This window comes from Bos javanicus, chromosome 23, assembly GCF_032452875.1.
Source record: "Bos javanicus breed banteng chromosome 23, ARS-OSU_banteng_1.0, whole genome shotgun sequence".
NCBI classification, from domain to species: Eukaryota; Metazoa; Chordata; class Mammalia; order Artiodactyla; family Bovidae; genus Bos; species Bos javanicus.
In genome coordinates, this window is record NC_083890.1 from 15081481 (window position 1) to 15094879 (window position 13399).

A 13399-nucleotide genomic window follows, 5' to 3' on the forward strand; every position below is an offset into this window, starting at 1 on the left:
CAAGAACATTTGGTTTCAATTTCAATACCAAGACTAGGGATTGGCTCTTCCTTTGATATCACTCTAGCTGTATTAAGAGGGAAAAGAAATTAAACCCACCAAAGAAAACATCACAAAAGGAAATCAATGTAATGGTACAAAACAGAGGTACAGAGCTGTGCAGAGAAAGCAGGAAGTGAAGTATCTCCCTACTCCCTTGAGTCTACTCATCTGACCCTTTGGTGTTGACTTCATTTGGTAAGCCCCATCTTCAGATGACAGATTACTAAAAACAATGAGGAGTTTTTATCCTTTGGTTTTGTTTAGGAGTCTTCAAGATGCAGAGTTCAGAAGAAATTCCTCAGAACTAATTTCTAGTACTTAAGCCAACAACAGTTCTAAAATGCTATTTATTTGTGTCTGTAAGATTGTACATATACTACCAACCTCATACTGTTGTGGATTATTTTCTCACAAATTTGGGTTTGTTTTTTTTTTGAATGCTTCAGTTGTCATTTTGTTATTGCATTTCAGACAGCTCATGACCCTTTTATTGTCATTTTAGCACATAATAACCCATAAAGTGGGGGTGAGGTTTGGATTTTTTTCTTTGTTACTAGAAGTTTTTTTTTTTTTTTTAATCCTCTCCCACCTCTCCCCCCACCCACACCCCTCAGATACTCTAGAAGTTCTTTTATTCATTTGTCCTTGTGACTGTAGTGATGCAAAAAGAGTGAATGGATGAGTGAATAATTGGTTTAATACATAGTTATTTTAAGTGCTTTTTTTGGCAGGATAATTGTAAATGTATATATTTTAATTGCACTGGTACATTGAACATGTCAGTGTCTATACCACTGGACCAAAAGAGCATTTTTAGAGCATTCTTCTGGCTAATGGATGTCTGGTAATAATGTCTTGATTTTCCTTCGGGACTCAACTACATAGGAGGATTTGGGTTTTTTTCCCCCTCAGCAGTGGAAGAAGCACAGGTGATGGATCATTGATGTCATTTCAGTTGTTACTTTTTAAAATAAATATAAAAATGCTAAAAAGTGTCTTGAATTTTGAGGAGTCTACATCCCATAGGTTCTGGATTGTGTTTATTATGTATTGCAATCTTTGTAAACACATGTGCTCCGTGGACAGTGTGAAACCAGGAGCTGTGTGTTGCCCCTTCACCTCTTTTTCTGCCCTTTGGCCCTCCCACTCTACTGAGGAGATACTGCTGTCCCCTGTGGTTGATCATTTATTTGATATTCTCACTGGACGTGTTCATTAAGAGGCAGTAATTCCATGAGTAAAACTAGCCCTTTGTCACCAAAACAGCATTGACACATGTAGAACTAAACAGTGAAGATGTGGTTTTTAATTTCTTTATGCAGGAAAACAGATGCATTTCTGTGATTGTTAAAAATCTATAATATACTCATCCTTTTATTGCTTAGTATTTTAACAAATACGACCCACAGACCGGCAACCTCAAATAGTACCTTTTCACACAAAAGTGCGAGAGAAACAGCTCGGGAAATACTCCCATGATACCGAATGACCTGGCAGACAACAAAAACGGAAGAAAAGGACTGCCTGTGTTAAACAGCCTTAGTCTAACGGTATTAAAAAACCATTCTGAGTTTGCTTTCGTCAGATGCCAAATGGAATTCGTCCTTAGAAACTAAGATGACCCAACTTTCAATGCCGGTGAAATGAAAAGGACCGCCCTTTCGATACTTGTCCCAGTTGATCAGTTTTATTGTAGAAGCATTTTCATGTTTCAAACATTTTAAAACGTCAAGTTTTGCTCCTTCGAAGACACCGCCCAGTCCGCCTACCGCCCAGTCCGCCTTCCGCTCCGCCTTCCCGCCCACCGGAAGCCGGAGCTAGCGCTAAAGCGCTGAAAAACTAGGGAATGGCCCCAAGTGAGTCCGCACTGATTGGTTGGTGGGAGGGACCAGTCAGGGCCGTCGTTGAGGATTGGCTACTACGCGGAGGGACCCCCGTTTCCGGTAACTCGACGGGCAAGCCCGCCGCCGCCATGGCAACCGCCAAGCGGCTGGCGGCGCCGCCTCTATGGCCAGTAGAGGCCAGGTTGGCGGCGCTGCTTCCCGACCTACTGGTCTTCAGGAATCCCAGGGGATCTGAACCCGAGCTCGCCACGGCCCAGGGCGTCCTCCTTGGCGTCCACGTGACGGGTGAGGGCGAAGGGAGACGCGTCGCTCTCCCGACCTGCTGGAGGAGTAGCCGTTAGGCTTCAGCTCGTCTGGGCCGCGGCGGTTACGGGCGTGGCCGCGGGGTGAGCTAAGGCGGAGTGTGTCTACACTTCTCGCCGCCTCCGCCGAAAACTAGAGGGCCATTTGCAGAGCAGGAGGACGCCTTTTCGGACGACCTGGCGTAGCCCTGGAATTCACTTCAGCGACGATGTAATTGAGACACAGAAAGGGGAAAGGATTTTTCAGGGTCATATGGCAGGCTTTGAACCCAAGTTATTCCCAACCTTGAGCATTTTCCATTAAACATTCTACTTCATCCAGTGATTCTATTTGCTCAGTTAATTCCTATTTTGAGTCTGTAAGTAAGTGCCCGCCATTGTTCTAGGAGTTAAGACCCAGCAGAGGGGATTCGCAGGTGGCGTTAGTGGTACAGCTTGCCAATGCAGGAGATATAAGAGACCTTAGTTTGATCCCTGGGTGGGAAAGATACGTATGAGGAGGGCATGGCAACCCACTCCAGTGTTGTTGCCTGGAGAAGCCCATGGACAGAGGAGCCTGGCGGGCTGTAGCCCATAGGGTTACAAAGAGCTGGACAGGACTGAAGTGACTTCATATGCGTGCACAACTGCTATGAGAGTCATTTATTTATATCATATTTATGGAGCTAAGTGTGTCACTGATATGAAAATGAGTGATTCGGGTGTCTGTCCTAGAAAAGCTCTCCATGAGTTTTCCATAAGGCTTTAATCCATTCTCCTTGTCAGTGGTTTCTCTGTCCCTCACGTGGGGCAGGGGGGAATGCCACAGTTTCCCTGGGCCAGGGAGCCTTAAGAAGGTGTAATGGGAAAGCACTAGCTGGATTTGGATGAGTCTTCACCATGGGCAGCTCCTGTAAACATGGGGGAGGGTGGCCCTCTGGACTCCCAGAGGGAGCAGCAACCAGTCTGGCCTTGAGTACTTGCTAAGCAACATCATGTTAAAAGATAATGAAATGACTCATCTTGAAGAGAAGGAAATGGCAACCCACTCCAGTACTCTTGCCTGGAAAATCCCATGGACCGAGGAGCTTAGTAGGCTACAGTCCATGGGGTCGCAAAGAGTTGGACACGACTGAGCGACTTCATTTCACTTCACTTCATCTTGAAGAGATCTTCGGTTTTACTGGCCTGATGTGTGGAGGGAATAGAGCCTAAAAGTTTAGGATTTGCAGCTAACATAGTGATTTTTGCTTTGGTGGTCAGGGTTTACAGCATTAATGGACAGGTTCAGCCTGAGCTGCAAGTTGGAACATGACATGGACAGACTGGCCCACATCTTCAGTTATTACATTAGTGACATCGTGGAGCGTGAGTGACTATTGTGGGGGAGGAAAGAGGTGTGGTGCTGGGCCCCTGAGGGTTTGTAACAGAAGGGGACCTGGGGTACTTTAAAATGCACACTAAAAGTGACATCCTTTTAGTGTCATTCATCCTTAATATCTTTTGGTTAATATCTTAATATCTTTTGCCACTCATGAGCTAGATCTTTGCCTGTATCTGCCATTATACCCAGTTTCACATCATGTTGACTCATCCTGTTCAGAAAGGGGAGGAAAGTGCTGCTTTTTACTTTATATATTTGTATTTTATTTCAAAATAAAGTATTCCTCAGGTTGTCTCTTCAAACTGTAATATGTATCTCATGTGTATATCAGATAAAACATACAGAACACCTTCCCATTCTGTTATTGCATTTTGATCTGTTGAAGTAGGAATGAGTGTTTACTTTCTGCCGTTTATTAAGTTTGTGGATATTTGCCTAATCTGGAAGGGAGAGGGACTTTTCATTTGTACAATAAACATGTTCTGAGTACCATCTCTGTGACATACGTTGTAATAAGTGCAGGGCATGCAAAAATCTACTCTTCAAAGAGCTTTGAGTCTAATTAGGTCTACCTAACATAAATTACTCTGGCCCTATACCCTTTAGTACTAATATAACATTGCCTTCCTTTACTGACAGAATCCTGTTGAGTTATATCATTATTCTGAGATTCACCAGAATAATTACTTTGTGGCATTTCCTTTAGCCATGTAAAGTGACTATTTGACTGCCCCTGTACCCCTGAGGAACAAGTATAAAAGATTTTTAGAGAATTCCCTGGTAATCCAGTGGTTAGGACTCCATGCTTCCAATACTGGAGTCCGGGTTCAATCCCTGGTCCAGGAACTAAGATCCTGCAAGCTGTGGGGTGTGGCCAAAATTTTTTTTTAATTTAAAAATAAAGTCTTTCAGTTGATTTCTTCAAGTTTGGACGAAAGGAGGAGATGGAAATCATGTATCATGTTTGTATTATAAGCAAGAACTGCTGGGTATTGGAAACAGATGGGAAAATAAAAAAGCTGCAGTACCTGCCTACCCCCCGTGGAGATTGTATTATTGGGAACTAATGGAGGATAGGTGTTAAGAATGGAAGCTGGAAGAGGCATTTGGAGCAGTTGCAGCAAGATAATGGAGATTTTATCTAGGTTAGTGTTTCTCAACCTTGGCAGCACATTGGATGCCACTTAGGAAGCTTTTAAAAATCCTGTCTAGACTTCACCCCAGACCAGTTAAATTAGAATGTCTTGGGTGAGGCCCATGAATGAGGATTTTTAAAGTTTCACAGGCAAGTTCAGTATGCGGTAAAAGTTGAAACCATTGGTCTAGATATATGGCAATGAAGGGAGCTATATGGAGATGATTTGAAATACAAATATTTCGCAGTTCAGCAGACAGGATTTTCTAATGTATCAGATTTCAGTGGGAAGCAGTGAGGAAACGGATTCTCAAGTTTTCTGACTTTTGTAACTGAGTTATATGGTGGAATCACTGAATCGTGATGGGAAAGATGGCTTTGAGAAGGAAAATTAAGGGCTCTGTTTTAATAGATTGAGTTTAAAGATGTTAATAAGTTAATAAGTCAGTCATTCAAGGGGAGAAATGAAGTTAGTAGCTGTGATTGAGATGGAGCTCAGAGAATAGATCTGTTAGAGTTGAAAAGTGAATTGATGGCATGAAGATATTACAGTTAATAAATGATTGAGTCTGCATGGGGCGAGTGTAAATAAAGAGCCTAAGACTAAGCCTTAAGGAATTCCAGGGGAGGATTTTGATAACCGAGAAAGAACCTACAAAAGAGACTGTAAATCAGCCAGTCAGGTAGGATTTTGTGGTATTTCTGAAGACTAAGTGGAAGTAATGTCTCTAGAAGAGGGCCGTTCTAGCTGGGTTGAAAATGAAAGGGTATCAAGTGCAATGATGTCAGAAAAGTAGTGAATTTAGCAAGATGAATGCTGTTGATGATAATTTTAGTGAATTGGTGGAAATGGCCAAATTGGAATAAACTGAGAAGAGAATGGTAAAGAAAATAAGCATGATTAGGATAGGAGGAAAAACTTGTGTATCACCAGTCTCTTGAGAATTGTTTTGCTGGGAATATAACAAAAATGAGCTAATAACTAGAGAAGAAAACAGCCAAGAATACATGGGTTAATTTTGTTGTGCTTTGGTGTTTGTTTTTTTTTTAATATATATTAATGGGAATGATGAAGTAGAGAGAAGATAAGAAAGGGAGTGAAGTTTTTAAGAAGGTGAAAGGGACTAGGATCCAGAGAACAAATAGAATGGCTTTGAAGATAACTTCAAAGGGTTTTTGAGGAGGACATTCCCGTTTTTAGAGACTACGGATATAGGAACCACGGATTTGCGGGAGAATTTAGAGGAAAGAAAGAAGGAGTCTGAGCCTTAGAGAGAATAAATTAACCAGAAAAAAATTGGAGGAAAAACTCAGTAGGCCATTCTTTTCATCATATATGACTCTGCCCGTGATCTGGTATATCTCTGATTTATGACTCGTTTTCCTCTCTCTCCCTTACTTGATTTCAGATGTGCTCTGTTTTGGAGGAGATATCCTAAATATCACAGGTATTTTTCAGTTTGTTTTTTAGTATTTACAGCACTGTAAGTTAAGAAGACAATATTTAGATGGAATTTGGCATATAGCATTGTTTGGTTATTTAACATGTACTGGGCCCTGGGAAAGCAAAGATGAGGAAGGCACAGTCTCTGCCTCGGAGGATCTCTCAATTTAATGGAAAAGCCGTGTCGGTAGTAAGCTCCCATGTCCTTTACATTTTGTTCAGATTGAATGACAGAAAAATAAGTACCTATAACGCATTCATGAGAAAACTGACGAAAAACTTGGTCACTAATAGCAGAAGCTAAGTATACGATAGGGAGAGAAGTCTAGCTTGTCTCTCCTTTCTGGAGAACTCTTAGGATCATTAACAGCTATCTGCCACAGAGTTGGCCTATCCTTTCACTTAAATTTAATAAAACCGCTTAAAAACTTAGAATTCAACTTGAATGTAATCCTACATTTTATGAACTTGTTAGCTAGTACCTCTCCTCTTTCTGTTAATGTACTGATGGAAAAAAGAGAAAGGGTTACCAGAAATAGCCTTATGTACTGATGGAAAAAAGAGAAAGGGTTACCAGAAATAGCCTTAGTTTTAAGAACATTTCAGCTTCTACCTAGTAATGTTTTTATATGCTGATTAGTTTTGAGGATCTAAAGCAGTATTTTAACCTGGCATGATAAATAGGGCCGAGAAACCTTGTCTAACACCTTGCATGACATCTGCATTACTGTGGGTTTGCCCTGGCGAGTGAATTCGGGTATTTGATCTCTGTCAGCCTATTTTTTATCTCTGCAGGGAATGTGCTCCTAGCACTCTGGACAGTGGAACAAAATCAACTGAGTGACATCATTACTCTGGTGGCAAAATGCAGTCTGGAGATACAGGAGAAATTTGGGATCTACCATACCAGAGAAGGCCAGGACCTGCAGCTAAAGATAGGTAATAGCTACTAAAAGAGTGATCAGTTAAAAATAATAAACCACTATAAAAATTCAAAAGATAAATGACAACCTAGAGAAAAAACATTTGCAACTTATGTAGACAGGTGAATTTTTCTAATATAGAAAAAACACATAAAAATCAAGAAAAGACTAACATTCTAAGAGAGAAATGAGCAAAGAACAAGTAGAACATAAAGAAAACATCCCTAGTAACTTGTAGAAAACTGGTCAACTTCATAATAAGAAAAATACCAACTGAAAGTACCAATTTAGATCATTTCTTATCTCTAGATATGGAAAAGTTCAGATGCTGAGCACACTGTTGATGAGGTTGTGAAGAGTAAACCTCACACAGTGCTGATGAGAGTCAGCAGTGGTACAGCTTCCATGGAGGCTGATTCAGTAATCTCTACCAAGATTGCAAATGCATTTTTTTCTTCAATCCAGCAATCCTAACATTTATCCTTCAACCATACCATTTATCCTATAGGTACATCTGAATATTTATAAAATATCATATGTGTAAAATTATTGGCTGCAATATAAATTGTGATAAAAGTGTAAAAATAATACATCTATGGAAGACGAGTTAAATAAACAATAACATGTCTACCTACTGAGATTCTCTGCAACTTTAAAAAAAGATGTTTTGCTATAGCAATAGCTCCAAAATATAGGTGAGAAAAAGCAAGATGCAGAGCACTGTGTTTAGTATGCTACCTTTTGAGTAAGGAGGAAAAGTTAAGAATTTTTATTTGTTTATATTTGTATAAAGAAACACTAGAAAGATAGAAACTAATAAAAGTTTCCTATTGGGGGAAAATAGTATAGATAGATGTATAAGTTGGAATCAAGACTTTAATGTATAGTCTTTATATAGTTTGGTTTTTGAACTATGTTACTGTATTACATTATCAAAAATATAATACAATGCCATCGAATTTAAAAACTGAACACAGGCCACAGTTGCAACAGTGGCAGAGTCAAGGCTGAAGGGGAAGCTCTATACAAAAAACTGCCTCACAGGAGTCCACAACCTCCAAGGGTTTCTGAAGTAAGGGCAAAGGTTGGCTCCAGCTATTCATTGGTATTTTGAGGAGCAGAAGTGAAGAATGATATTCTGAGTTATATGGCGTCTCTCCTACCATCCTTTTTTTGTTCTTCTGGTTTTTGTTTTATTGGTAGATAATTCATAATTGGTACTGTACATAGACATATGTATATACTTTTGAAACCATGACTACAATCAAAATAATGAACATATTCAGCACTCACTAAAGTTTTCTGTGCCCCTTTATAAGCTTTCCCTCCCTTCTCTCCCCATCCCCAAACAATCACAGATCTCCTTTCTATCTTAGAGTTTATTTTTAATTTTTAAATAATGTTATATAAGTGGTATCATACGGTATGTACTTTTTGGCTACTTTAATTCGGCATAATTTGAGATTCATCATTCAGTGTTATCCATTTGGGGCTATTACAAGTAAAGCTGTCATGAACATCTCTGTACAAGTCTTTGTATGGACATTTGCATTTACTTCTCTTGGTTAAATACGTAGGAGTGAAAGGGCTGGGTCATAATGGTAGATGCATGTTTACCTTCTTCAGAAATTGTTAATTTTTTTTTTTACCAAAGTGGTTGTACCATTTTACATTTCCGCCAGCAATGTATGAAAGTTCCAATTTCTCCATGTCCTAATCAACCTTTTTTATTGTCTGTTTGAGGTTGAAGAACTTCCTTTAACATTTCTCATAGTATGGGTTTGCTGTAGATATGTTTTTGTGTCTGCAAAAAAAAAAAAAAAATACTTCACCTCTGTTTTCGAAGGGTATTTCCCCTGGGTATAGAATTCTAGATCGACAGAGTTTTCCCCTCTTACATGAAAGCTGTTCTGCTGTCTTCTAGCTTGCAGTGTTTCCAACAAAAAATCTACTTTCAGCTTTATTTTTGTTTCTTTGTATATATTGTGTCTCCTCTTACACTTCAGCTGCTTTTAATATATTTTCTTTATCACTGGTTTTAGGTAATCTGATAATGATGTACCTTGGTACAGTTTTCTTAATTTTTCTTTTGCTTGGGAATCTGAGATTCTTGGTTCTATAGGTTTCTAGTTTTTGTAACATTTAGAAAATATTCTGCCATTATTTCTTCAAATAACTTTTAACTCTTCCTCTGTCCAGTTATATACCTACGAGACTACTTGAAATTGTCCCACAGCTTGCTGTTGCTATGTTCATTGTTTCTTTTTTCCTCCCTGTATTTCATTTTAGATGGTTTACATTGCTGTGTTTTCAAATTTACAGACATTTGTAAAAACCAAAATTGTATACCAAAAGTATATACCTCTGTCATTCTTTTAAAATTGCTTTTCCCTTGTTGGATTTGGTGACTTACCTAAGGGCATACTTCTCGTGGTTATAGTCATATCTTTCCTGGCAAGCAAGCCAGTTTTTCAGCTGTTATTAACAATAAAAAAAATCCTCCAGAGCAAGAAAAACAGGAGGCAGAAAAAAAGGGTATGGCAAAGCCCATTCGTGGTAAATACTGATTGTCTACTCTCTCAGTCCTGGTCACGTATGAGGAGAGCTGGTGTGGTTACAGAGTGGCCAAGTTCCTTAGCATAACCATTTGGTCTCTGCCATCAGGACCTAGCTATCTATTAGAAGAACAATTTAGAGAGAAGATTCTTGGACGCCTAGGATCCAAGAGTTTCTTCCCTCATACAACACAGGCTTGTTTGAATGTCTGCCTGTAGGTGTATTTAACACAGAAGGAAATCTGGGGCAAGGTATAATTTTTGAGGGTGAGCTCACCTAATACTTCTGCAGCTGTGGGCAATGAGTTTGGTATGATGTATAAAGCAATGTGAGGATTCCAACCCCACCCCCACTCTTTGCATAGTTTGCCGGCTGAGTTTGTCTGGACATCAGTTGTCTTCTTTTCTCTGGATAGGTCTATCTGCAGGTCGGATTTCCCAGGTTATTGTTGGAGATGAGCAGCGCCAGTACCTCTTGGTGATTGGCCGGGATGTAGATGGTGTGCAGTTAGCTCAACGGTTGGCTCAAGCAAATGAGATTGTCCTGTCCTGGAACTGCTGGAAGCTCTGTGAGCAGTACATGTTTGAAGTGGAAATCATGCGGGAGGATGAAGCTGTGAAGGTAGGAGGCTGGTCACATCCACTGAAAGTCCTGAAAAGGACTTCCTGCTGTGCAGGGTAGTACTCTGGCTGTGCTCAACACCAGGCCAACCCAGTAGCCACTGGAACTTTTATTTTGGAGGGAGGTGAGGGATACTCTCCCAGGAAAATAAGGCAGAATAGTAAGGCGGAAAAGATAAGCAATAAACAAGGGAAATGCCATCCTCAGCCCTCTATTAAAGAACCAAAGGTAATCCAGTTGGTGGGTGGACACCGAATTGAGCAGTTCCCTTTCTATAGTTAAGAGATATGCGGATCATTGACCCATTTGATTTTGATGAGCATTTTTACAAGTGCCTCGATTATCTGCCACATTACCGGACAAGTGCTGGTAAGTGACTTTGTCCTTTATTATACTACCCATGCCCATTTCAAAGATTAATTTTCTGCATGGCTGGAGACGTTTTGTTTGTTTTCCTTCTCTCAGACATTCTAAGAGCCGCCCTGGAGTTGGATCCAGATTCTGCACTTGAGCAAACCCTGCGGAAGCACATAATGAAAAACCTTTTGAAGAAGGTTGTTTCCTAGTTCTTGAGTCATTGTGTGTAGGCTGTGTGTGTGTTTATATAAATAAGTGTACATGTACATATGTGACAACCATTCATGTTGATCCAGTTCATCTCCTCCCTATAGTAATACCAGCAGATTTTCCCATCTGCACCAATTACTGACAGGTCTTATGAGTTTAGATTTCTCAGTCCTGGAAAGTAGAAACCATATTTGGTTTTTGTTTGTCCCTCTGGAAACTAATACTCTGTAAATAAAGTATAGAGTATATGCTTGGTAAATATGTGTTGATTGATTCTGTATATGTGAATCCTGTAGTAAGTGATATAAAGACTAATAGATATATCAAACTATGTCTTAGAGAGGAAAATAGAAAAGCTTGGCAAATTTCATCAGTAAGTTAGATTTAAAGTCAAATGATTTTAACTCCAAGTGCACTAGTTGGTACATGCTCTATGCCTCTTGACTGGATGGCATCACTGACTCGATGGACGTGAGTTTGAGTGAACTCTGGGAGTTGGTGAGGGACAGGGAGGCCTGGCGTGCTGCAATTCATGGGGTCACAAAGAGTCAGACACAACTGAGTGACTGATCTGATCTGATCTGATCTGATGCCTCTTGAATCTGAATTTTAAGTTTTTTGTCTGATATCCGAAAGTTATTTTCTCATGTTTACCATGGAATATAGAACTTAAATGCCTAACCATGATACTGAAAGTTGAAGGTACAGCAAGGTGACTCACCGTGTCTTTGTAGATTGATGAAGGCCAGCCTATGGAGTATATATCCGAATTCCGCACTGTGACTATGGTTTTGGTCAGCCTCGAGTTCCACAAGACAGCATGGGTGTTGCATTTGTGCCATCTTATCCAGGAGGCTGCGTTATACATCTCCACAGTGATAGAGACAGGGGGTGGCCAGCTGAGCCGGATCTTTATGTTTGAGACAGTAAGTACAAGGGAACTTGACATATCAACATTAATGGTGAGTAAGGAATAATAGTCTTATGACCAGTTTCTCTCTCACTGATAGACACTCTCTCTCAAAAATAGAGACTAGAAATTGAATTTTTGAAAGTTCTTAACATATTTCTCTGGTGTTTTAAATTTCAGTTCTTTATATAGTTAAATGAAGTTTTTCTATTCTTTCTTTAACAATTTCCATGTTGATGTGACCTAGGATCCTAGAATCCTAGATCCTAGACTCCTTCATGTCTAATAGAAAACCCAGCCATGAAGGTCTGGCTTCACTCAGGGAAGCTGGTTCAGTTGAGGCAAGCTATATTTCTTCCCCTGGTCAATTTCCCTTTTCTTTCTTTGTCACCTGTCTCAGGGCTGCATGTTCCTCTGTGTTTTCGGCCTACCTGGGGATAAGAAGCCAGACGAGTGTGCACATGCCCTGGAGAGCTCCTTCAGCATCTTCAGCTTCTGCTGGGAGAATCTTGCTGAGACCAAGTGAGGAGGAAGGTGGGGCAGAGAGGAGCTTCACAGACCCAGTGGGGTTCTGCAGGCAGGGTAGGAGGTGGTAACAAGTAGCAGGGGTTGAGAGCATCCAGAGTCCGCCTAAAGGGGAGGGAGCATGCTAAGGGAAGTCAGAAGACAAGATATGTTAAGAAATCACTAGATACAGAACTGTGTGCTCGATTCCCAGGGGAAATGGGTGTAAGTTTTCATCCAGTAGGGTGGGAGAGGGGAAGGTGCAGAGTATGCATAGCAAGATGCTAGAACACTGCAAAGGGACAACCAATGTGTAAATTAATACGCAACTAATATATCTGTATGTGAAGAGATGGCTGCCTGTCTTTGGGGAGAGGAGGGGAAGGAAGAGAAGTTGTGGAGCAATTACCTCGATAAGAAGGGACCACAGCTGGTCAACGCTCTTCTTCTTGGCTTTCACTCTTGGTCTTTCCCAGTCCTGTTGATTTTTCTGGAATTCACACTGAATTGATCTCCTGCCTCCATATCCACACCACTCTCCCACCTACAAAAGCCTAGTCCTAATGAAGTTGTGCAACTATGACATGATTGGTTAGAATTTTTCAAATGACCGTTTTGGGTTTGTTTGTTTTTTTTTTTTTCCCACTAGAAAGCTATAAGGAAAGCGTGTACATGAATAGATTTGAAAAACAGTCGTTCCTAATGTCAACATTGAGTCAAAGATTTGTTCGCTTGCCATACTTATTCAAGATGAATAAAAATTATATCACATACTTTCATAATATTTTAACATTTTTAAAATACTTTAGTATGTGCTAGCAGTGTGAACATTTGTATCCTTTTACACATGAGGAAACTGAGGCCCCAGAAGAGGGGTTACTAGCATGTAGAAGAACTGGTAATGACACCCAGATCTTCTGTCCTCAAACCTGTGTTATTTTCATTACCTCATAGCTGCCTCTTACAAAATACAAATATTCCCTTTTCATACTGAAACAGAACTTAGAGATTGTCTCATTCAACTTCTTACTGGGTTGGCCAAAAGGTTCATTCAGGCTTATCAATAAGATGTAACAGAAAAATCCAAACAAACCTTTTGGCCAACCTGGTATTTTATAGATAAGATGCTACAGTTGCTTCATAGATACTCAGTGAAAAGTGAAAGTGTTAGTCACTCAGTTGTGTCCA

The 13399-nt window shown here is 40.2% G+C and overlaps 1 protein-coding gene across 8 annotated transcripts in view; it reads left to right on the forward strand.

Annotated features, from left to right (window-relative positions):
- Nucleotides 1-1021: 1021 nt before the first annotated feature.
- LOC133236227 (adenylate cyclase type 10-like) overlaps nucleotides 1022-13399 on the forward strand; it is a 39837-nt gene continuing 27459 nt past the window's right edge. For 4 of the 8 annotated variants that reach the window (XR_009732798.1, XM_061398099.1, XM_061398100.1 and 1 more), the window contains exons 1-9: nucleotides 1022-2171; nucleotides 3431-3535; nucleotides 6096-6134; nucleotides 6926-7069; nucleotides 10025-10230; nucleotides 10509-10599; nucleotides 10696-10784; nucleotides 11532-11723; nucleotides 12108-12229. Coding sequence is in view for 7 of the 8 variants with exons in the window: in XM_061398099.1 (XP_061254083.1) it covers nucleotides 1889-2171; nucleotides 3431-3535; nucleotides 6096-6134; nucleotides 6926-7069; nucleotides 10025-10230; nucleotides 10509-10599; nucleotides 10696-10784; nucleotides 11532-11723; nucleotides 12108-12229 (1271 nt within the window). In the remaining variant the exon portion in view is untranslated. Of the gene's footprint in view, nucleotides 2400-3430; nucleotides 3536-6095; nucleotides 6135-6925; nucleotides 7070-10024; nucleotides 10231-10285; nucleotides 10600-10695; nucleotides 10785-11531; nucleotides 11724-12107; nucleotides 12230-13399 lie in introns of those variants that run through there. The other 4 variants (XM_061398102.1, XM_061398101.1, XM_061398105.1 and 1 more) reach the window with 4 other exon arrangements.